Source organism: Myodes glareolus, chromosome 4, assembly GCF_982192425.1.
Source record: "Myodes glareolus chromosome 4, mMyoGla1.1, whole genome shotgun sequence".
In the NCBI taxonomy this organism is placed as follows: Eukaryota; Metazoa; Chordata; class Mammalia; order Rodentia; family Cricetidae; genus Myodes; species Myodes glareolus.
The window spans coordinates 17,682,667-17,708,646 of record NC_142029.1 but is presented as its reverse complement, the minus strand read 5'-3'; the positions used below and the strand labels follow the sequence as shown (position 1 = coordinate 17,708,646).

General features: G+C 35.6%; 1 protein-coding gene across 13 annotated transcripts in view; it reads left to right on the top strand.

Moving 5' to 3' along the window:
* The window catches only part of Neo1 (neogenin 1), a 174,491-nt gene that overhangs the window by 45,927 nt on the left and 102,584 nt on the right, over nucleotides 1-25,980 (top strand). For all 13 annotated transcript variants that reach the window (XM_085689143.2, XM_085689142.2, XM_085689146.2 and 10 more), the window contains exons 2-5: nucleotides 10,427-10,744; nucleotides 15,774-16,052; nucleotides 17,464-17,617; nucleotides 20,959-21,095. In XM_085689143.2, the coding sequence (XP_085545269.2) occupies nucleotides 10,427-10,744; nucleotides 15,774-16,052; nucleotides 17,464-17,617; nucleotides 20,959-21,095 (888 nt within the window). The remainder of the gene's footprint in view (nucleotides 1-10,426; nucleotides 10,745-15,773; nucleotides 16,053-17,463; nucleotides 17,618-20,958; nucleotides 21,096-25,980) is intronic.

The window sequence follows — 25,980 nt, the reverse complement described above, 5'->3', positions numbered from 1 at the left end:
AATTGCTTGGACAATTAATAATATAACAAAGTGTTTTCAAGACCTTAACTTAATAATTCTGAGTTGTATAATACTGAGTTGGGGTATGCCATGCCATACATATGGAACCCAAAGGGCAGTTTTGTGGAATCGATTCTCCCCTTTCCACCTACATGGGTTCTGGAGATTGAACTCAGATCCTTAGGTATCATGGCAACTACTTTTATCCATTGAACCATCGCACTGACCCTTGACTTTTTAATATTTCATAAAAATCTAGGAATATAAGTTGGACAGTAGTAGCACACGCCTTTAATCTCGGCACTCGGGAGGCAAAGGCAGGCAGATCTCTCTGTGAGTTCAAGGCCAGCCTGGTCTACAAGAGCTAGTTCCAGGACAGGCTCCAAAGCTACAGAGAAACCCTGTCTCAAAAAATCAAAAAGAAAAAGAAAAAAAAAAGCTAGGAATATAGCAATATTACCGATAACATCTAAGGAAGTTAAAATTCCTAGTATTGTCTAATGTATCCTGAATTAAACCACCCTATTGCTCCCCAAATTTGCTCCTGTAATGATCTACTCAGTGTTTTGTTTTGTTTTTTTTCTCACTGGTTTGTCTCTGCACTTAGAATAGCCCTCTTGCATTTGTTTTTCTTTGAGAGTGGAGAGTAGTTTTGTAAAATGTTTCATATTGTTTTTCTGTAATTACATCTTTATGTTTTGATTTAGTTAGACATTTGGTAAAGATACTATATGCTTTTTGGGATTGTGTCCCATCAGGAGTATACAATCTCAGATCATCTCACTAATGCCAGTACTCAATTTGGTCCCTTAATTAAGGTGGTGACTTCCCAGACTTGTGCAATATGAAGGCATAGTTCATCTTTTGTAATTAATAACTCATTTGTAAATGACTTCTGTTCCACAACCTTTCCTTCAGTCACCTGATACAGCAAAATGAGTAAATTATTATTGAAACTGTAAGTGAGAAGTCTCTTTAAAGTTTGTTCCTAAGTAGGTGTTAGAAGTCTCATGCTGATGGTTGCTGAAAGTCCCGATTTCCATTGTTCATCTTGCAAACTAGTTACTTACGTTTGACATCTAAGAAGGAGTTTGGCTTTGATCTTTTCTATTGACGGCCGTAATTCCACTAACTCTTTACCCTTTGAAAAAATAATACGATTTTTTTCTTTACAAAATTTGTTTTAAAGTGTTGATGAAGGAAAACATAATCTACTGCTAGCCCTTTCTCAATAGAAATAATAGCATAAGTCAGAAACATATTGTAAAAATTTTCTGGATACCCCCCCCTAGAAAAGTAAAAAAGAAAAAAGTTAATTGTATTAAGTAAATATTTGCAAAATGACATATAAATCAACATAAAATTATTACTTTGCATTTGTGCAACCCATGTCTTCTAAAATCTAATGTGTAATAACTTTTACTTTTTTGCATGTATCTTATGAAGATTAGTTGTAGTTCAAGTGCTTGATGGCTGTATATCACATTATCCATATTGGATAATGCACATGTAATAGTTAAGATCTTGGTTCAGCAAATGAATTACTTTGACTTTTTTTTGTGCCAAAAGGTTTTAAATCAGAACTGGTAATTCTTGCCACTAAGAAAGTGGGTTGAGAAAATGCTTGTAAAGCCTGACAGTAGTGCCTGGTGCATAGTGAACACTCAGTAGACTTTATTATCTTTATATCTTTAGACTTTGTCCATAATTAGTGTAGAAGTACCTCTGAATGTTCTTAGAGAATCCCAAATTAGATCCTGGATTCTTTATTTCTGTTTTGTATCTTCTACTTTTGCCTTCAGTTTCTTGCTCTATAAACTTGTGGTTAATATGAACATATTTTCTCCAGAAAAAGAGTTACATGGTTAGAAAAAAGCAAAAGATGATGTGTTTAAGGTAAATTGAGTCTTTGGAAGAATTAGCTGTGCAGAGTGGAGCTGGAATTGCTAAGATGTTATGTAGTAAAATGGTAGAGAAAAATCTGTCGCTTTGTAAATATCTGCATATAATTGGTAATATAAATATATTTAGTTGTGCTCTTTCAATGTTGAATTATTTTAACTTTCCATTTTTTTAAATTAAAAATTGAGAACTTAAGACTGAAGTATATGGTGGTGCTGAACACAAAAGAATAAGATGAAATGCCACATTGGGAAATGGGATGGGATGTGCTTGATTGGAGATAACATAAAGGTGTAAGAAACTAAGAAGTCACTTGACAGTTTGCAATGAGATAATTTTCTTGTAGTGAAGAAGGTTACACAGAATGCTTTTGTACTCTGCCTTTCTGCTGTTGAATTTTTCACTTCTTCCTGCAGAAGAACAGGTGTTTTATTTCTGCTGGTATTAAAATATCATGTGTTGATATCTTACTCTGGGTACTACAAAATTTACAGCTAGTATGAATCATACAGTTAGATTTGCTGGTATTTGGGAGATGATGCTTATAACTGAACATAATTCCCTGTGGACAATGTCCTTTCCTAAGATGGTGTTCTATCAAGAGGTGTAAAATAATCTATCACAAAGTGAGGAATAGTCTATTAAGAAGTGAGAACTATTCTATTAAGAAGTGAGAAATTTGTAGAGACATGGAAATGTAGGAGATACCAGACAGGATCTATTAAGCTTATTTCAACATATTTTGTCTAGTGACTCTGGTGTTAGTAAACCAATACTTGCATGGACTAAAGTGGATGTAGTGTGAGGAGTGGTGAAAAGTACAGGTCAATCTTTGTTCAGAGCCATAGCTCAGGAATATCCCAGAGCCCTCTACATTGTCAAAGGAAAACTGTTAAAAAAAATTGTGTTTCCATGCTCTCTGCAAATGAATGTTAAACAGTAAACTGATTTTTAAAAAAATTGTGAAGCCATTTTATATGTAATTAGAGATTTTTACTCTGTTATCCTCTCAATTTGATCCTTCACAGTAATCAGTAGTAAGTAGTAACAAACCGACACACTTTCCTACCTTTCTCAATGTTTGTGTAAACACATACTCGTGGAACTGTAATTTACATTCATTGGTAGTATTAATTTTCTACCGAACTGTAGTTCAGTTTTTGCTGGACAGTACTCTAAGTCACATGGGCTCCGTTGTACTACACTGAGTGGATCCAGTCCATTGTGCCACATGTGATGGTTTTATTGGAATATAGCCTCACCCATTTTTTCTATTAAATATTTTTAACTTTTAAATTCTCTCTTGTATATAAAATCATTTTCTCTAGTTATTGCTTGCCTGCCCTGTTTCTATGTTTTGCAAAAGTTTAAATATGTATTTTTTTAAATTCAAGAAACTAAAGTTTATCTGTTTTCCTTTTCTGTGAGGTTTCCTATTTTTATTTTAAAAAGTTGTCTAAGCTCCAAGATTTTTTTCCCTAAAATTTTTCTGTGATTTTTATTGCATACTTTCTGTATATCTGGAATATTTTTTATGGATACGTTTAGTGACATGCTGTAATATTCTTGATCTTAGACTTTGGTTTTGTTCTTAACCTGTGTGACCTTTGACAATTAATATTTCTGTGTTGCTTTCTTCTGTGCAGTGGAGATGATACTAGGACTATTTCTCACAAATGGGTGATGCAAATGTGTGTTGTGTGAATTCTAATTGGTTTTATTAATAAAAACCAAGAGTCATATATTGGGGTAAATGCTGAAAGATCAGAGAAGTAAAGGAGTCAGCCACTAGAGAGACCTTTTACCTTTACCAAATTCAAAAACCTAAAAGGCAAGATTCTGTCTCCACGAATTCTCAGACTAAATGCTCTGAGCTCCTGTCTCCTCCTGCCTTCTGTTCCTCTCTCTGCCCAGCCATATCACTCCTGTCTTCATCTCTTTAGTGCTGGATTAAAAGCATGAGCTCTATTTGTTTTTCAGACAGATTCAATCTCACATAGTCCAGGGTGGCCTTGAACTCACAGAAATCCGCCTGCCTCTGTCTCCCAAGTACAGGGATTAAAAGCATGTGTCACCACTGCCTGGCCTCTTTGGCTAACAAGTGTGGCTAGTTCTGCACTCTGATCTTCAGGCAAGCCTTTATTTGTTAGATCAGAAACAAAATATCACCACAAATGTGAAAAATGTTTAGAACAGTGTTTTACTACACAGAAATATAATGTTTGCTATTACTAAATGTTATGGGTAAGGCATCTCATTTACCCCCATATAACCACTTTGTTGGTGACATTTATTGAATAGTTCATCTTTATTTTTAAAAACGAAGATTTGCTTAATTATATTTTATGTATCTGTTTTGCTTGCATATCTATAAGTACACTATATTTGTGCCTCATACTTGAGGAACCCAGAAAGGGGCACCGGATCCTGAAACTGAAGTTACAGATAATTGTGAACTGTGGGTGCTGGGAACTGAACCTGCATTCTCTGCAAGAGAAAAAAATGCTCTTAACTGCTGGGCCATCTCTCCAGTCTGAATTTCATTTTTTTCCCATAGTGTATCTCTGTTTACGCGGTTTAAAGTCTGTGGCTTTTTTTTTTTTTAAATCTTCTGCTTCTGAGAAACATCACCCTTCACAATAGCCACAAATAACATAAAATACCTTGGAGTAACTCTAATCAAACAAGTGGAAGACCTGTATGACAAGAAGTTTAAATCTTTGAAGAAATAAATTGAAGAAAATACGAGAAAATGGAAAGATCTCCCATGCTCTTGGGTAGGTAGAATTAACATAATAAAAATGGCAATCTTACCAAAAGCAATCTACAGATTCAATGCAATGCCCAGCAAAATCCCAGCAACATTCTTCACAGACCTTAAAAGAATAATACTCAATTTCATATGAGGGGAAAAAAACCCAGGATAGCCAAAATAATCCTGTAAAATAATGGAACTCCTGGAGGCATCACAACCCCTGACTTCAAACTCCACTACAGAACTGCAATACTGAAAACAGCCTGGTTTTGGCATAAAAACAGACAGGAGGACCAATGGACCTGAATCGAGGACCCAAATGTCAATCCACACACCTACAAACACCTGTTTTTTTGACAAAGAAGAAAAAAAAAATTATAAAATGGAAAAAAAGAAAGCATACTCAACAATGGTGCTGGCATGACTGGTTATCAACATGTAGAAGAATGAAAATAGATCCATATCTATTGCCTTGCACAATACTCAAGTCCAAATGGATCAAAGACCTCAACATAAAACCAACCATACTGAACCTCATAGAAGAGAAAGTGGGAAGTACACTTAAACTCATTGGCACAGGAGACCACTTCCTAAATATAACCCTAGCAGCACAGACTCTGAGAGAAACAACTAATAAATGGAACCTTCTGAAACTGAGAAGCTTCTTTATAAAGCAAAGGACATGGTCAGCAAGACAAAATGACAGCCCACAGAATGGGAAAAGATCTTCACCAATCTCACATCGGATAGAGGGCTATCTCCAAAATATACAAAGAACTAAAAAAAAAAAAATTGGTCTCCAAAGAAATAATCCAATAATAAAAAAAAATGGGGTACAGACCTAAGTAGAGATGGCTGAAAGACATTTAAGAAAATGCTCAACATCCTTTGCCATCAGAGAAATGCAAATCAGAACAACTGTGAGATTCTATCTTGAACCTGTAAGAATAATCAAGATCAAAAACACTGATGACAACTTATGCTGGAGAGAATGTGGGGAAAGGGGAATGCTTCTTCATTGCTGGTAGGAGTGCAAACTGATACAACTGCTTTGTATTTTAGTATGACGATTTCTCAGAAAATTAGGAAATAACCTACCTCAAGACCCAGCAGTACCACTTTTTTGTATATACCAAAAGGATGCTCAATCATACCACAAGGACATATGCTCAACTATGTTCATAGTAGAATTGTTTATCATAGCCAGCACCTGGAAACAACCAAAATGCCCCTAGACCAAAGAATGGATAAGGAAAATGTGGTCCGGTTACACAATGGAGTACTACACAGCAGAAAAAAATAATAACATCTTGAAATTTTTGGGCAAATGGATGAATCTAGAAAACATCATATTGAGTGCAATAACCCAAACCCAGAAAGACAAATATCATATGTACTCACTCATAAGTGGCTTTTAGGCATAAAGCAAAAACAAAACGAAACAAAACAACAACAAAGAAACCACAAAAACAAAAAATTCCTACAATTCACAATTCCAGAGAACCTAGACAACAAAGAGGACCCTAAGAGGGACATATATGGATCTAATGTACATGGGAAGTAGAAAAAGACAAGATCTCCTGAGTAAATTATGAGCATGGGGACCATGGGATAGGGTAGAGGGGTGCGGAGAGGAAGGGAGGAGAGTGGAGAAAAATATATAGCTCAGTAAAAACAATAAAAAAGATACCAGCATAGGCAAATACTTCTAAACACAGTCTCTCAATAAATAGCACTGACAATGACAAATGGGTTTTCATGAACCTAAGGAAAATCTATGCACACTCAAGGAAACAACTGCACGAAGAGACAACTTACAAAATGGGAGAAATCTTTGCCGCTATACATCTGACATAGGGTTAAAATCTACAATACTCAAAGAACTCAAAAACATGATCACCAGTGATCAAAAAACTAAACTACCCAATCAAAAACTGGTCTAATGAATTAGACCAACAGTTCTCAAAAGATGAAGTACAAACTGGCAACAAATTATGAACCCAAGAATGTTGGAGTACATCTTCATTCCCAATATTTGAAGCAGAAGCAGGTGGATCTCTGTGAGATCAAGGCCTGTCTGGTATATATATCAAGTTCCACATAGTGAGATCTTGTCTCAAGAGAAAAGAAATTTAAAAATATATAAAAGAATATTTCATATCACAGGCCATTAAGAAACACAAATTAAAAATAAGATTTTTATCTCACTTCTTTAAGAAGAGTATTTATTAAAAAAGCAAATAATAACAAATACCATTGAGAATGCAGATAAAAGACACCCTTATACACTACTGGTGAGAATGGAAACGTGCCCACAGTGTGTTAATATGGATTTCCCTGAAAAGGCTAGAAATCTACTTTATGGCTCAAAAAAAAAAAAAAAATCCTCTGCTTCTGAACTGTGATTACTTAATTACCATAGTTTTAAGACCTGGCACCTAACAGGTGGAGTTTCTTTCTTTCGTTTTCTTCTATAAAATTATTTTGCCTTTCTTGGATTTCTTTTTTCTTCTGTGTAATATTTTAGAAACTCATCAGCACTTACAAAATATCTATCACCAAGTCTTAGCATGGGAAAGGGACATACTGCTAATTAGCTAAAGTTAAACTGCAGACTGAATTTATTAATATTTTAACCAGTGGGCTTGGCTTTAGAAATTATGTTATGTAATCTAGGAGTGGAGCCTGTCCACTCCATGAGGAGGATATTAGGAATATGATTGAATAAAAAATGTTGTAAAAATATAAATTCCTAGCTAGCAGATCACAAACTGCCTTGAGGTATCGTCCAAGGCACTTCAGAGAACTCCCAAGGGTATTTCAGACTTTTTGAAAGACAACAGCATTTGCAGAAAACTGTGAATCTTGATTTCAAAATCGTTTTTGATGCCCAACTGTGCTATTTTCATGTGATAGCTGAGGTATCTTTGTGATACTAGCATTTGGGTGGCTGAGGCAGAAGAATCAGAGTCACCTTCCATTACAAGTTCAGGGTTCAAGGCTTGATCATCTTGAGACTTTATCTCAAAAGGGGCAGGGGGTGTTGAACTTGAAGAGAGTTAGATGTGGATTTTTTTTTAACAAAATAAAATAAAAAAACCAAGACAGTGTTAAAATATAAGCCATTTAAATTGTTGCTTCCATATTTTGGTTTTGTTTGTTTTTCTTATGTAGTCCAGGGCTGGCCTTAGTGGAGGGTGATCTTAAACTTCTGAGCTCTTTTCAGGTGCTGAGATTATGTTTAGTTTATTTTGATATGTTTTTTAATGGTAGAGATTTTGTACTGATGATTTTAAAAATTATGTTTGTGCTTTATATATTAATATATTTTAAACACTTTTAAACTTGCATATTTTCACTGTCCTGCTAATAAAGTGGTATCTTTTGAGTTCTGTGTTAGATTCAGGTGGTATAATGCAGGTGTAATACACAGGAAGATAAGAGTACAGTTTCCCTATCATTTTGTACCTTCTATAGTTCTAGAAAGTTAATGCAGTAGACATTTTAATAGGACTAACTAAAATAATTTGTTACATTTCAAAAACTGCTAAGTTCATTTCCAGAGGTTTTAAGACTTGACACATACATTTTATAGTCATCATTGTGTGGGAATGGAGACCTGAACCTTTTTTCTTTTTTGAGACAGAGTTTCTCTGTAGCTTTGGAATTTGTCCTGTAACTAGCTCTTGTAGACCAGATTGGCCTCAAACTCACAGAGATCCACCTGCCTCTGCCTCCCAAGTGCTGGGATTAATGGTGTCCACCACCACTGCTTGGCCTGAACCTTTTTTTCTAATACTTTCTGTGGTTCGTGGAAGAAGAGTGAGTAGTTTGGAATTTGTCTAGGTTTCTAAGTGCTGGGAAATCAGTTGGAAGGTTTCTCTTTATTGTTTTTCGTACTACTGTCCTATTTCATATTTTTTTAGAACCAGTCACTCATAAAACAGGATTGATGTGTCTTAAATTCACAATATTATTTGTAAATAGTGATCTTAGTCTCATTGTATCAGTTTCATCTACTTTGCTGTAGATGAAGCCTGATTATAGCTTGAGTTGTTTACATACCAATGGGACTTTTTTTTTAAATAAAAAGCAAAGCTTTATCTACCTAAGATACAAAGTTTATAGCAAATGTTCTCTTAATAATTTTTCTTCATATGTTTAAAGCATCAGCCAAAGACTTAAAAGATTAAACTGAATTCTTTGCTCTTTACATCAAAATGAGTTCTTGATGAAAAGTAAATGTAGAAAATGAAATCACAAATGTAACAAAATAGAAGAAAGCTAACAAAAATTTGATAGAGGCTGAATAGATGACTTAGTGCTTAAGAACTTAGGTTTGGTTCCCAGCACTGACATAGTAGCTCACAACCATCTATAACTCTGCAGGTGATATGATTCCCTCTTTTGATCTCTGTGGGCAGTGCATGCACAGGGTGCACATACATGCAACAAAACACTTATATACATAAAATAAACCTAAAAAGTATTCTAAACATTTAATACTCTTAAGAAAACTTGGCCAAGAATAACAATTTTATGTAGATTAAAATGTTACTTAAAAAATTACTTGGGTGTGTGTGTGGACGTGTGCATACACATGTGTGTGTGTGATAAATGTACCCATCCCTGCATGGGCTTGAGAACAGAGGACAACATTGGTTATCTTTCTCTATCACTGTCTGCCTTAGTTTGTAAGACAAGATTATTTACACTGAACCTAGATTTGGCTAGGCTGGCCAGCCCGCAAGTTTCTGGGAACCACCTGGCATGCTTTGCATTGCTCTGCTTTTATGTAGACAGTGGGAATCTGAGCTTAATTGCTTGTGTAACAAGCAAGTTCTTTACCCATTGAGCCATCTTTACAGTCCAGAAAAAATTCTTATAACATTTATAAAGTCAGATAGCAAGGGGAATAGTTGGAAATGTGATTGTTATCATCAGTGGTTGCTTTTAAGTCAAGAGGTTGAATACCCTACTAGGAAAATATGCAAAATGTTTATCAAATTTAGGAACAGAGTATAAGTAACCAATGTAAGAGATAACTTTATTTGTAAAAATTTTTCTCTCCCCCCCCCGCTTCTTTCTCTCTTGCTTTCCGAGACAGGGTTTCTCTGTGTAGTCCTGCCTGTCCTTGAACTCAATAGAGATCCGCCTGCCTCTGCCTTCTGAGTGCTGGGATTGAAACCCCACCACTCAGTAAATAATTTATTTTTATTTTATGTGCCTTTGTGTTTTGCCTGCATTTATGTCTGTGTGTGGGTGTCAGATTTTGGAGATACAGTTGTTAGCTGATGTGTGGGTGCTGGGAATTAAACCTGGGCGGAGCAGTCAGTGCTCTTAATCACTGAGTCATCTCTCCACTCAAAGAAGTTATTTTTTGGTTTTTGTTTTATTTTTGTTTGTTTTTTTAAGACAGTTTTTCTGTGTAACCCTCGCTATCCTAAAACTTGCCCTGTAGATCAGGCTGGCCTCGAATTTATAGAGCTCCTCCCATCTCTGCCTTCCAAGTCCTGGCATTAAAGGTGTGTGTCACCATCCTCAATTTAAACTTCTATTAGCAACTTATACTATCTAGTAAAGCTGGTCTCAAGTTTTTTTTTTCTAAATGAATCATTTGGTTTCTTAGTAAATTTTATTTATCAGGCATTTATAGTGTATCATATTCAAAAAACAATCATCTAAGAATAATCTTTCATTATGTTGTTTATTCTTACAGAAATAACAAGAAACTTTTACTTAGCTTGTCTTTCTTCATTGTTTTTGTAGGAGCCAGTGTTCGAACATTCACTCCATTTTATTTTCTGGTGGAGCCAGTGGATACTCTCTCAGTTAGAGGCTCTTCTGTTATATTAAACTGCTCAGCATATTCTGAGCCTGCTCCAAAAATTGAATGGAAGAAAGATGGAACTTTTTTAAACTTAGTATCAGATGATCGCCGCCAGCTTCTCCCAGATGGATCTTTATTCATCAGCAGTGTGGTGCATTCCAAACACAATAAGCCCGATGAAGGTTTCTATCAGTGTGTAGCCACTGTTGATAATCTTGGAACTATTGTCAGCAGAACAGCCAAGCTCACAGTAGCAGGTAAGTCCTACTAAGTGATTTACCTAGACTTTCTATTTTAATAAGATCTAAATAAAAGCAGTATGCTGTAGTTCTCACTTAATTTGTAATAGGTCATTTAACATGTCAGTTATGCATGTACCCTTTTTATGGACTATACTCATGTGCTTAGGATTATGCAGAATAAACTAACACTTGTCTGCTTGTCTGAAGGTTCACAGTTGCTATGAGAACTACTAAGCAGTTTTTTTCTTCTTAACTTGTAATGAAAGAGGTAGTTTTATATTGGAAAATTGGTGGCTTTAAAGCCTACTCATCATCATAACATTGTGGCTTATTAAAACTTTAGTGAAGCCAGAATCCTGGTTCCTAGTGGTGGGGTAGTGAACAGCAAAGAGAAAAGAGATGTGAATATGATTAAGAGGATATAAAAGAGATGTTTAGAGCATAAATGATAAACAGAAGCCTGGCTTAAATGATGTTAGAGAGGAAGTCAGTACATTAAACTTTAGGGAATGGACAGTATTTATTTAGAAATCTATAGTGTGATTAATATATCACTGTAGAAGGCAAAGTGAAAGCAGAAGTTGTAAAAAGAGAAATATTAACTCATTTTCAAGAATCTCTGTTTAAATGATGGCAAATGTGGAGAAATTAAGGCTCAAGAGAAATAGGATGTATTTCCCAAATACTCCATGCCTGCTTTAGAGTAGACACTAACATTCTCTAGATAGGGTTTCTTTACTTGAGTACCAAGTGAAGCAGTTTTGTGGTGGGCTGTGTTCTTTTACTCACCTTGGTCAATTGCAGGCATGTGAGGATGGAACCAGACAGTTTTAGGCATCTCCTGCTCACTATGAAGTGAAAGGGTCATTTGACAAACCCAGGGGTCATGACCCACAGGTTGAGAACCATTTTCACAAGGGTCACCTAAGATCATTGGAAAAAACAGATATTTACTTTACAATTCATAACAATAGCAAAATTACAGTTATGAAGTAGCAACAAAAATAATTTCATGGTTGGGGTCACCACATCATGAGGAACCATATTGAAGGGTTGCTGAAGGGTTGCAGTGTTAGAAAGTTTGAGAACTCCTGATTTAGAGGATTTTGGCCCTTTTGTCTTTGGAGTCAAATACTCAAAATTTAATTTGGGTATGACCTAATTCTATTGTAATCATCCACAATTACAGATTGAGGGTGGAAAAAATAAAAGTAGGGGGGGGTCACAATTTAACCCTATACGATAATTCTCTTTTTCACTTCTCTTTTCTCCTCCTCCCCCTTTCTTTCTACAACGTGTAAGATAAGTAAATTGGTGTAGTGACTTCCTTGATAATTCATTCAGGCCAAGCTTGTGCTTGTCATTTATGCTCTAACATCTCTTTTCTGACCTCTTACTCTTATTTCCTTTCTCTTTGCTGTCCTCTAAACCCCACCACCAAAACCATTGTATTCTGCCTCCTGGTTTTTCTGTATTGGTCCAATTTCTCTTTCCTGAGATGGTCCTTGACTTTACTTACCCCAGGCTATACCTGTTTCCCTGCCACCTCATGCTTTCCTTCAAGTCCAGTCTCCACTCTGGGATCAGAGCACTTTCACCGTTCTGTCTTACAGTTCCTTAAAATGTTAGCCAGAATTCAGAGCATTCATCCACACAACAGTGTACATGACTACTATTCATAATAAACAAAAGGTGGAAATAACCCAAATGTCTGCCAGATTGAGGAATAGATAATCAAAATAGAAAATTTCCATATAGTGGAATGTTCTTCACCAACAAAAAGGACTGAAGTCATAAATGACTATGCACTGTTCATGCTCATATATACAAAGTGCCCAGAATGTGTAGAAAAGAAAATAGATTGATTGGTTTCTTAGGGCTAAGTACCTGACAGCAAGTGGGAAATGAGTAGTTTCTTTAGGGGATGCTAACAGTGTTAGGTTATGGAGATGCTGACATGAATCTGTTCATATTGAGTTGTGTATTTCAACTGTGAAACATCATGGTTTATAAATTATTTATTTAAAAAAGTTCTCAAAAATCATTTTAAAAAGATACTGCCAACTTTGACACTTTAAAAGACTGCAGATATTTTTGGTTGCAAGCAGAGCTACTTCTAGTCATGGCCAGAAAACAAGGAAGTTTTTGAGATTATTAAAGAGGTAGTTCGTAGATTTAAATACAAGGCTTCTTTTCTCTGAGCTCTTCTCATTTCTGCACAAATGACATTTCTGTTGTTTTGCCTGCAGAGTAGCCTGGCTGTGTGTGTTTTGTGCTCAAAGGTTAGGAAATGGCATGCTCTAAATACAGACAGTGTCGATCCATCCTTGCCAATTCTACATCTCACTCCCACTCTTTTTTCTCCTGCCCTTCTCCAGAGGCAGCTGGAGCACAGGAAGCTAAGGCAGTCTTCGCATTGATATGTCACTTACTAGTGTATCCATCTGCTTTTCCTATTCAGAAACTTTTTGAAATTTTTTTTGTCTGACAAATCCCCATATGTTGTTATGGCCTTATGCTTTTTAAAATTACTCATTTTCACAAGACCTTAGAGGGAGTAGTTTTTATTTAAAAAATAAAAAAGCAAACTAGAAGACAATTTTTTATTAGGTTCCACCTACCTAACTTTATTAGGTTCTGTGTTGTTGTCTTTGTTAGTTACCTTTTCCCTGATGTTTTTGTTGTTTCTGTACCAAATAGATATTTGGACTACTTTATCTTTCTTTAAATACATAGGAATACTAGAAATCTTGGATGTTATTATTCGACTAAGTCACCATCATAAAAGTAAAAAACCTAGAATAATTGTTCAAAATTTATTCCCTGTTCTTTACAGAAACATTTTGTTAGGTTCTGAGCACATTAAAGTTACCTTTAAGATATTGTCAGTACTAGTAGCTATGTGAGTATTTATATGCCAGGCAATACACCATATGAATTACTTAGATTAACATTTTTAACCACTCTGTGTGGTCTGTTAATTTTCATATAATTGATGACGAAACTGAGGCTTAGGATCAGTAACTTACCAACTTTACATAACCATGAAAGGTAGAGTTAATTTAAATTCAAGATTGAGACTCCAATGACTAATTAATGCTTGTAGCCATTATGTTCTGTGGCATCTATGAAATATTTAAAACTACAACAATTTCAAACTTAAAGAACTTAAAACTTAAAGATAGAACCAAAAAAATCTCTTGTGCATTCACAAGTCTTTGTATGCCTTTCAGATCTCCCAGTTAGCATTTTTCAACATCTACTTTACCATCCATTTCTTAATTAGCTTTGCATTGCTGTGATAAAAGATGGAAAGGATTTATTTCTACTTACAACTCTTAGGTCACAGTCTGTCAGGAGGGAGTTAGGGTAGGGAACTCAAGCAGGGCAGGAACTTGGAGGCAGGAACTAATGCAGAGGCCATGGAGAGTAGTGCATACTGGCTTGCTGTCCATGACTCGTTTGGCCTGCTTTCTTATTGCACCCAGGACCACCTGTCCAGGGATAGCTCCACCCATTCCCTGTAAAGTGGGCCTGCCACATCAATCATTAGACGACACCTCACAGACCTGCTGACAGGGCAGTCTTAGAAAGGCTTTTTCTCAGTTGTGGTTCCCTCTTCTCTGGTAACTCTTTCTTGTGCCAAATGGACACAAAACTACACAACACATTATTCAAATACACATTTTTACCTGAACTATTAAGAATAGTAAGTGACAAACATGTTACTCTGTTGCATTTGCCTGAATGTATTAAGTATGCATTCTGAAAATAAGGACATTCTCCTAAATAACCACAGATTTTCATTAGAATTAAGAAATTAATGTAATACTGTCATTTAATTTAGATTTCACAGACCATAGAGAAATAAAAGGGCAGAAACCCTCCTTTTCTTTCTGGTCTAAGATTGCATGTGTCATTTTATAATTGTATCCTTATACTCATTTGATATACAATAGGACCTCAGATTTTTCTTGTCTGATTTTGAGTTTGATTTCCTACTATGAGGAGATTGATATTTTGCATTTTGGGTAGAAATACTATGGAAGTAGTGTAATGTTTTCAGCGTGGTGTACCAAAGTATTGTACTGTTTTATTGCTAATGATGTTTGGTTTATTACTTAAGATGATCTGTGTAGTATTTTTCTACTTCAAAATAAGGTGTGCTTTTATAATTAATAGTATTTTATAAATTCTTTGTGCCTCATCAGTTTTCACTAGTAGTTGTAACATCACTGAAAGATTGTTGCCTGAATCAATTATTTTAAGATAGTGGTTGGCAAATGGCTATTGTTCCTAGTTCTGTCATTTTTATACAGTAGGTCTTTTCCTTCTAAACCACTGTTTGTTGATATTAGTGCAAGTCAACAGTTTGTTATTTATGGATTAATAATGTGTTGGTGTCATTATTTTAGAAACTCTTTTCAATCTTGATTACTGTGTTAAATAGTTTTTTCTTACATATTTTAAGGTTAAAACTTCATCTAATGACCTACTTTACCTTGTTCTTTCCCTGTCCCATTCCTAGAATCAGCCTCCACTTTAGGACATTGGTTCCTTGCAGTGGAGAATGATATTTAGAAGTCAAAATAAAGTCACCATTTGGACTGTTAGAGAAATGACATAGATTTAGGACTAGGGAATATGTTAGTGGTATATGTGTGTGTGTTTGAATATTAATGTAAGTTCATTATCTATATAAAATGTATTTATCCATGCCTTTATTGCTGTGTAGTTCTATATCTATAATCAGATAATCCATAAACCTATGTTGATACCTTCATCATGGAATATGATATAGCATTTATTTTACACTTATCCTTTTTTACATCACATTTTGCTTTTCCAGCTATGAGGAATCTGACTCAGGGTATCTTAATGCAGTTATTTATTTGCTGTATCTCAGTATCTAGTTAAATTTTTGATCTATGGACTTCTTGATCCTGATGACAGCATATGTTGTAGCCACATGAGCTGACTTGGTGCTAGCCTGTATGACTATAGACTAATATTTAATGACTTTTTATTTTCCTTTATTGTCAAGGTCTTCCGAGATTTACCAGCCAACCAGAACCTTCCTCCTCAGTATATGCTGGAAACAGTGCAATTCTGAATTGTGAAGTTAATGCAGATTTAATCCCATTTGTAAGGTGGGAACAGAATAGACAGCCTCTTCTTCTGGATGACAGGGTTGTCAAACTTCCAAGTGGAACACTGGTTATTAGCAACGTGACTGAAGGAGATGGGGGACTCTACCGCTGCATAGTTGAAAGTGGTGGGCCACCAAAGTATAGTGATGAAGCCGAGTTGAAAGTTCTTCAAGGTATTAACCCATTGTCAGAACTGTTGGTTTTGTGTTTAATGGATAAAGTTGTTCTGCTATATTTTTTTAATAAATGCCATTAAAATGTGGGAGTTATTGCTATTAATATAGTCATTTCAATTTCTTTTAAAGAGATAAAGTGGGGAAATGCCATAAAAATCCACTGTTTGTAAAGACCTGTGTAGTGATACATACCTTTAATCCTAGCACTCGGGAGGTAGAGGCAGGATGATCTCTGAGTTCCAGGCAAGCCAGGGTTATGTAGAGAGATCCTGTCTTAAACAGTCTAGCAAAACAAAATTAACCAAAATAAAATAAAAATGAAAATTTATCAGGATTGCTGTGCATAGTGGCATATGCCTATAATCCCAGCATTTGAGGAGCTGTGGCAGGATGACCTTGAACCAGTGGAGACAGGAGTTACATCTCTGCCTGAGAATGATCTTTCTCTCCAAAATTCTATATTAATAAAACCCTATTAAGTAGAGCACTTATCTTGTCAGTAGAAGTGTGGCCATGTCATATGTCAGCAAGAGCACAACTCTAAAGCATGAGCATAGGTAGATACACAGATATCATAATTTAGATAGCTCCTACATTTTACAAAATCAAAGAATTGATCAATTAAATTTCTTTTTTATTTTTTTAAGACAGGGTCTCACTATGTAGCCCTAGTAGTCCTGGAACTCCCTATGTAGACCAGGCTGGCCTCAACTCACAAAGATTCTCCTACCTCTGCTTCCTGAGATTAAAGATATGCATCACCATGACAGACTTGACAGGCTAATTTAAAGAGTTGAAAACTTAAACTTAGAAATAAGGGCTGGAGAAATGGCTCAGTGGTTAAGAGCATTGCCTGCTCTTCCAAAGGTCCTGAGTTCAATTCCCGGCAACCACATGGTGGCTCACAACCATCTGTGATGAGGTCTGGTGCCCTCTTCTGACCTGCAGGCATACACGCAGAAAGAATATTATATACATATTAAATAAATAAATAAATAAATAAATAAATAAATAAGAAATAATAGACATAAGAAAGGAAAGGAGACTCACATTCCTGTCAGAAGGGAGGATGCACAGGTATTGAGCTTGTTTAGTCTCTGCTTTTTGTACCCCTCACATAGTGTTGTATAGATTTATGTCATGTTTTGCTCATTTGACCAGAAAGTACTGCGTAAGTGGGAACTGTCACTTACATATCTTTAAGATCCCCAAGTAGCATATAGTACAATACTTTGCATATTGAAAGTATTTGGAAATGTTTACTGGTTGAGATGTAATTTTCTTATGTTTTGCTTATTTTGTCACATAATGTCACACAGACTGATTAGGAACCAGCTGTTCTTCATGACTAAAGTTGTGAGGTTCTTTGTCTTTTATTTAATCATTCTTTCATTTAAATTTACTTTAGGTCCCGAGGAAATGCCAAACTTGGTGTTTTTGATACGACCATCTTCTGTGATCAGAGTTACTGGTCAGAGTGCAGTGTTGCCATGTGTTGCTTCAGGACTTCCTTCTCCAGTCATTAGGTGGATGAAAAATGAGGAAGTGCTCGACACAGAAAGGTAAATACTGCCTGCCTAAGAACCCTTCATAGCCTTAGCTAGAGACTTGGTCTAATCCTATTTAGAAGTATCAATACATTAAAAAAAAAATCTACTTTGTTTAAGCATATTGCAGTTTTCATGTCTTCCTTGAAATGTGCTTATGAAATGTGCTTAAAGAAAAGGCATGCATTCAAAATAGTGAGAATTGTTAAGCTTTGTCATACTTAGCTTACTGGGTCTCATTCCCTAAATTGTTACATGAGCTGCCAGACCTCACCAGGTTGAGTCTTTTTTCCTCTTAACATGCACTATGAAAGTTTCTCCCTTTGCTCAGTGTAAGTAAACACTTTCCTTCTTCCTAAGTGCTGTCATTGGAGGCAGTCACCACACCTGGCTTTGTATTGCTTTCTGAAGTCCTACCAAACCGTATGCTGTGTTTACAAGTTATATATCTTCTACAAGAACCATGTCTGTTACTGCTCTTTATCTTCTGCATCCCTTGTCAATTCCTTTAGAAATAGGTAATTTTTTTTTTAGTTGTATTCTCTCAAGAAAACTGGTTCAATACTTAGGTGTTTTGTTTCTAAAACATAGCCATTAACAAGCATTGTAAGTTTACTGGCATCCCTGACCTCTGCCCATTAGGTGCCCAAAGCAGTTTCAAATTACGATGATCCAAAGCATGTCTAGATATTGCCAAATGTCTCTCGAGGAACAAAATCATCCCTAGTTGAAAATGATTCTTTCAAAGTAGTGCATTTCCAGTATAAATGTAATACATACCTCAGATGTAAGTTAATGTTTTCTGATAGCCATGCCAAAGCAATATGTATGTATGTATGCAGTACTATTACAGTAATATTTTGTGTTGGGTACTACTTAGAGTGAAATGTAGTTCGTCATACCACAGCATTATGAAGGTATAAGCAAGATACAGAATTAATTTTATGTAATGAATAGAAGTGGGGAGTTTTGTGCATCACCCCCCACAGTTCAAGAATTCAACAAATTATTATTAAATGCTATTCGAGGTACATTCATAGGTGTAAGAACCAAGCAGTAACATGGTTTTTTTGTTGTTGTTGTTGTTTTTGATTTTAGAGTGGAAGAATGAAATAGTTATAGACATATAACATGTCATGTTGGAATAAGTACTCTGAAGAAACTCATGATGTAGTATTCAAGGGATTACAGAGGCAGAATGGGGTTGATATTGTAAATGGAGTGGTATAGTATTGTTCTCATAGAAAGGTAATTCTCAGGATGGAGTCTAAGTGGGCCATTAGAAACAAATCATGATAGAAAAGTTATGTATCTTCCCAGTTTTATTTGAAGTTTGTTTTTGAGAGCAAGTGTTTTTTAATCCAATGTGAATATAATATGTTTAAGAATATTTCTATGAATTTTAAGGCTAAATCAGGAAACCAGGAGACTTTGAAAAACAATTAGGTGTTTCTCTGCTTCTAGTTCTCTAGGCACCAAAATACTCACATTCATTTTCGTATAAGAAAGTTTGAGAAACACTGCCTTGTTGTGTCACTGTCTCAGAGAGCTTCATGAGATTACCAGTGTCAGCTTGTTCACATTGGCTTCTCCAGATCCTCGCAGTGTTTGGTACATATCTGGGGAGGCAAAATATCCCATAATGTATTTTGTCTGAATTACTGAATATAATGTGAGAAAATAGAAGTAGGTAATGAAACACAGGAGTCCTTCAGGTTCAATGTTGGTAATTATTCATACTGTCTTTGTTTTTCCCAGGACCTTAGAAGAATTGTTAGTGGACTATAAATTTTTTAGATTTGAGATGTGCAATTAAAGGGGGAAAATGTTTAGAAATCTCAATAGTGCTGGGCTATCTAGAAAAACAGTGTCCTAAGCATTAGGCATCTTTATCACATCTTTGAAAACAAACACATAAAAACATAGGTTGTTTTTTTTTATAAATGTCTAAGAATTAATAACATTTATTTAATTTTGTTCATATATGTGTAGATAAAAAAAGCAAATAGGATGAGGGCGGTGGAAACGGTTCTGTTTTGAAAAGGATCCAGAACATATGAGTAGCAGCAAACAAAATGTAATTTAGTGATAAAATAATTCCTAATTTTAGGGAATGATAGGTCTGAGTCCAGGTACAAAGGAACAGGTCATAGTTGTAGAAGCACATGGTTAACACGCTGCAGGTGATGGCAAGATAAAAATTAGAGTTTTCGGGGCTGGAGAAATGGCTCAGCAGTTAAGAGCACTGACTGCTCTTCCAGAGGACCCGGGTTCAATTCCCAGCACCCACATGGCAGCTCACAACTGTCTGAAAATCCAGTTCCAGGGGATCTGACACCTTCACACCAATGGACATAAAATAAAGATAAATAAATCATTAAAAATTTTAAAAAAAATTAGAGTTTTCTTCTCTCTCTTTCTCTCTCTCTCTCTCTCTCTCTTTTGGTAATGACTGGCTCATACTTAAAGGATCATCCAAGTATAGCAGTTTTTTTAGAGTTCACTTTTCAAGACTTCATTTTTAGTTAACATCAACCTGAAATAACAATGAAATAGAAGTGGTGGCTTTAATTATGTACTTGTAGAATTATATTCCTTGCTTAGTTGATCTAGTTTGTAATTTTTCCAGATTAACTAAACTTTTTAACTTTATAAAAATTGGAGTATATTGGTTTGTAATTTCCTCTGTATTACAGGATTATCTTGGTTTTTTTATCTCTGTAGATTTATGAAAGTATTAAACATTCTTGTTGTAAGTAGAGTGATGGATGATGGCTGATTTGTGCCCAGGACCACACCTAGGTAGCTGGTCAATGGCAATTATCCTTCTCTTTTCTTTCCTGTCTTTTTTTTACCTCCCCTGTACCCCGTTTCCTAGCCAAGCCACCAAAGGAAACTTTCATTCCATGTCACTGCCTCATGACTTTCTGTTTGAACTGACATTTTCCTCTTTTTATTTTTATGTCTGTTAGTAATATCAGCATGATACAGCTGTGGTGAAGTTGGATCTGAGGATTGGTTGCAGATTTTAAAATATATACTTTCCAAAAAATTGGACAGAATGTCTAGACAGGAATAGGCTAAAAGAAGTTGCATTGGTCATAAAAGTGGTAACTCTTTGGGAATAACTAGAAGTGCCAGAGATTGTGACATTTATTTATATACTGTGGTATTTATGCATACAAAATATAAGCAAAACAAATGAAAATTAAATTCTGATTTTTTTGTTAATCTTAGACATTTGTAGCCATCATCATAGCAATACTGTCCAGTTGTTTTCTCTGTTACTATGTGAAGACCCTCTCAGATATTATTTCCCTCATGGTAAAATATATCATTTTGTCTGTTTAATCCAGCTCTGAAAGGTTGGCCTTGCTAGCAGGAGGTAGTTTGGAGATCACTGACATCACTGAGGATGATGCTGGGACTTATTTTTGTATAGCTGATAATGGAAATAAGACAATTGAAGCTCAGGCAGAGCTTACTGTGCAAGGTACGTAAATATTTACTGTGTAATTAAAAATATTGTGTACTTTCTAGGTCTACTGATTATTTAACAGTAATATGGGAAAGGGAATACAGCATAATAGTTAAAACACAAACTTCTAGACCACATCACTTGGGTTCAAATTCTGATCTTATATTTCCCAAATATGACAATAGGAATTTTCTTTTTGTGTCTATGTAGTGTGTGTGTGTGTGTGTGTGTGTGTGTGTGTGTACGTGCACGTGTGCGCGCGCTTATGCTCACCTGTGTTTGGATATGCATGTTGGGGAAATTCATGTGGAAGTCTGAGAATGATAATAGGAATCTTCATCATATTCTTTGAGGCAGAGTCCCTTAGTCAAACCCAGAGCTTGCTGATAAAGTTATTCTTGTTATCCAACTTTCTGTGGGGTTACCTGTCTCTGCCTTCCAAGGTGAATTGCTTTGTTCACCTGACATCTGGAGATCTAAACTTTCATCCTCTTACTTCCATAAAAAGTGCTCTAGCTGCCTAGTCGTTATCGCCTCTACTCCAATTACAACAAATTTATATAACCTTCTTGAACTCCATTTTCATCATCTGTACAATGGAAAATAAGAGTGCTTACTTTGTTGAGATTATCTTGAAGTTTAAGAGCTAATCCTTGTAAAGTACCCAGCTCAGTGTTAGTTATTGGGTTTTTTTTGCTTTTGTTTTTCATTTTTGTTTAGGTTTGTTTTGGTTTTCGAGACAGGGTTTCGCTGTAGTTTTAGAGCCTGTCCTGGAACTAGCTCTTGTAGACCAGACTGGCCTTGAACTCACAAAGAACCACTTGCCTCTGCCTCCCAAGTGCTGGGATTAAAGGCGTGAGCCACCACCACCTGGCCTAGTTACTGTTTTTTTATGGTTGTAATAGTATTAGTGGCAGCGGTTTTGGTGTTGGTGGTAATGATATGGTCAAAGAGGAAGGTGTGATTTGGGGCATGTACAAGGTTCTGTACTTTTTTATTGTCTCAGGACATTTTCCTAAAGATGTCCTGTTCTCTGTTTCTGAACCATGTCTCTGAGCATTTATGTTCCTTCTTTGGGACAAATACTCAGGTTGGAAGGATTGCATGATGCCTTTCCATGGCTCTTCACTTGATGGTTTGGTCCTTCTCTTCTAAACTGATATTGAGCACCTCTATAAGAATAGTTATTTTTCCCTTTTCTCTATACTCCCACTTCTCCTTTTTAGGTTCCCTGGTTTAGAAGTCAGGGAAGATAAATGTGGCATATGCACAAGACTCTTGTTTATCCCTGTCTGCCCTGCCTTTTTCCATTTAGAAAAGTACTTGCAGAGTGCTGATTCTCTTTTCTGATTTGTCTATGTTGTCACTAACACTTGTTTCCAATAAAACTCCTTAGGATTGTCTCTGTAAATTTTAGAGAAGTCCAGCCCTGCTTGTATGTGTAGTTTCCTTCTGGCTGGTACCAGGCTTCAGTGTGAACTTCCTGAAGAAATTCTGTCTCTGGGTGGCCATTATTTGCTAGTCTGGTAGTAAAAGAAAACTATACAAATATCTGTCTTTAGAATATTTATTGTCCTGCTAGGACAGTTACAGATTTTTAAAATATAAAAGTGGAAATTCAGTTCTAACGCAGGTAAAGGAATATGTAGTGTTATAAGAATAGTAGACTTTTCAACTGGAAGAAAATGAAGAGTCTGAATGTACAAACACAAAGAATAAATAGAATCATGTTTGGTATTTGATAGAAGATAAGAAAAACGGGTTGGAAAGATGGCTCAAACAGTTAAGAGCGATGTTGGTCTTCTAGAAGATGTCCAGAAAACCTGAGTTCATTTCCCAATACCCACATTGAGCATCACACAACCCCATTGTTTGGGGGCTAGGGTTTATGTCTCTTGTTCTTTAATGCAAGTATACTTTATTTGGATTTATGGTAGAAATGATGTGTAACTTCTGGAATTTATATTAAAGGCCGTGTACGTTGCTTTTTCTTGTTGCCAAAAATATACAGTAAGGAGGGTAGTCTTCAGTAAATTGTACCGAAAACAGCCTCATTGACAAGACTAAAATTGGACCCCCTCTCTTAATTTATTAGATTAAAAAAAAACAATCCAAGTTTCCATTCTTCCCCTCTCATTCCCTCCATACCCCCTTCCACTTCACCCCACTCGAATCCTAAGTTAGGGTAAGGCACATTATCTTGTGGAAGGTCCAAGGCCCTTCCTACTATATCTAGGCTGAGCAAGGTATACATCCAAAGAGAATAGGATCCCAAAAAGCCAGTACATGCAGTAGGAATAAATCCTGGTGCAACTGCCAGTGGCCCCTCAGTCTGCCCCAGCCTTGCAACTGTCAACCACATTCAGAGGAACTAGTTTGGTCCTATGCTTGTTCCTTCCCAGTCTGACTAGAGTTGGTTGGACCCTACCACATATGAAAGTCAACTCAAAGTGGATTAAAGTTTTAAACTGAAAACTCAATCTCTAAAGCTGCTAATAGAAGATGTGAGGAAAAAGTTCCTATGTTAACTTTAGGAAAGACTGTTTTTATTGGTGACCCCCCTTTTTTTGATACGACTTATAAAACACAGGCAACAAAAGCAAAGATAGATAAATAGGATTCCATGGAACTGAAAGGCTGCACAGCAAAGGATAAAGGAATCTTGGAGAGACAACTATAAAATGTGAGAAAATATTTTCAAACCATACATCTGATGAGAGGTTAATACCTAGAGTTGACGATAAATTCAATTCAGTAGTAAGAAAACAAGTCAGTTTTAAAAGTGTTCAAGGACCTGAAAAGACATTTTCTGAAAACAAAGAAGTGGTTCACAGGGCTGGAGAGATGGCTCAGGGGTTAAGAGCACTGGCTGCTCTTACAGGGGTCCTGAGTTCAATTCCCAGCAACCACATGGACGCTCATAACCATCTTTTAAGAGATCTGGTGCCCTCTTCTGCCCTACATGTGTATATGCAGGCAGAATAAGTAAATAAATAAATCTTAAAAAAAAAAGTGGTCCACAGGTATATGAAAAGAAAACTGTTCCATGTGACTAATCACTAGAGAAATTCGAATTAAATCCTTAATCACCTCACACCCAGGAGAGCTACAATATGATCCAATAATTCCTTATATGGATGTCTATCCAGATAAAGTTAGATCATTGTGTCAAAAAAACTGAATTTATTCAACCATACTCGTTATAGAACATTATACAGTAGCTAAGACATGGAATCAACTTAGTGTTCGACATGGATGAATGAATGACAAAGTTGTTGCAGTAGAAACACAGACTTATAGAAGGAAATCCCGTTATTTGCGGTGACATGGATGAAATTGGAGGACATTATACTAGGAGAAATAAACACAGAAAGACAAATTCTGCATGATGTGATTATAAATAGAGTCTGACATAGTCAAACTCATAGAATCAAGGAGCCAGAATGGTTACAGTGTATTACCTACTTAAAAAAATACGTATATGAGATAATAGATATCTTAGTTTAATTTAGCCATTTTGTGTTTACATACATCACAACAATATATCTTACATACATATATAGAAATTTTGTTAATTAAAGTTTTAATTAAAATTGAAGACATTAAGTACTTTTTTTTTTAAAAGATATGATCTCTGTAGTCCAGGCTGAGCTTAAATTTATGGTAATCCACCTGCTTTAGGCCTTCCAAGTGCTTAGTTACAAGTGTAAGGCATCATGCCCTGGTTTACAAATATTTTTAAAAATAGCTAACTTAACAGGAAAATTAAAAGCCTAAAGATCTACATAATTCATAACATAATATCAAAATATGCAAATCAAAGTTGACAAGACTATGAATAGGCAAAACTGTAATCATAGCGATCACTTCAATAACTAATAGGTTATGGAAACTCAGAAATGAATGCAAAAGTACTTACAATACAACTAAATAACACAGGTAACTATTTGACCTATTGATGTTTGTATGACTGTAGTTATAGCTCAGTTGTAAAGTGTTTGCCTAGCATTCATACAGTCCTGGTCTAAAATGTAAAAAAATATTATGGACATTAGCATGATGTTATACAGCAATTAAATAGGCCTGTTTCATTATTTGGGAGTATATTGTTTTATGTGAGTCATCTCAAAATAATCCATGAGTTACAAAGGAAATTAACAACAAAATTTAGTGAATCGTATAAACAAATATTGATAGGAACTAGTAAAAGTTAAGGAAGTTTGTCATCTTCTTCAAGATCAATTGATCCCTCCCCGCGCCCTGTGTGTGTGTTTCTCAAAAATCAGCAATTTAAACACTAACTTCAAAAATGCTAAAAGTAGCAAATTTAAACCAAAGAAAATAGAAAAAAAGGAAATGTTAAGTAAAAGTTAATGGAGGGATGGAAAAGCCTCAAAACAGAGTCAATAAAGCGAGAGTTAGTTATTTGCAAAGAACGGTGTTGATAAACTTCAGGCTAGGCTCCCATATATTTAGTAAATGTTTTTTCTACTCAAGTGCTAATTCAAAAGACCTCCAATATCCAGCGTTAGGGTGAGGAACACTAGAGACTTTAATAAGCTATTGATAAGTATATACACTGATAACATTTAAAAATACTGTTTGGAGAGCTACAGATATCACTAGGGTTTGATTCCCCAATATTGCAAAACTAAACCTGTTTGACAGAATCTATTAAAACTATACAATAAAGTGCCCTTTCATATAGTGGAGTGTGCTATAATAAGCAACACTGGGGCATTAAAAGTCATGCACAGTAACCTTCCTGCCATATTTATTCACAAGAAGTCAAAACTGGTAATGATTCAGATGTCCATCAAAACCTAGCATGACATTTTTATCATCAGTGGAAATTGGCAGGTCACCTCTATATTCAAAAGCATAAGAAAAATCTCAGAAG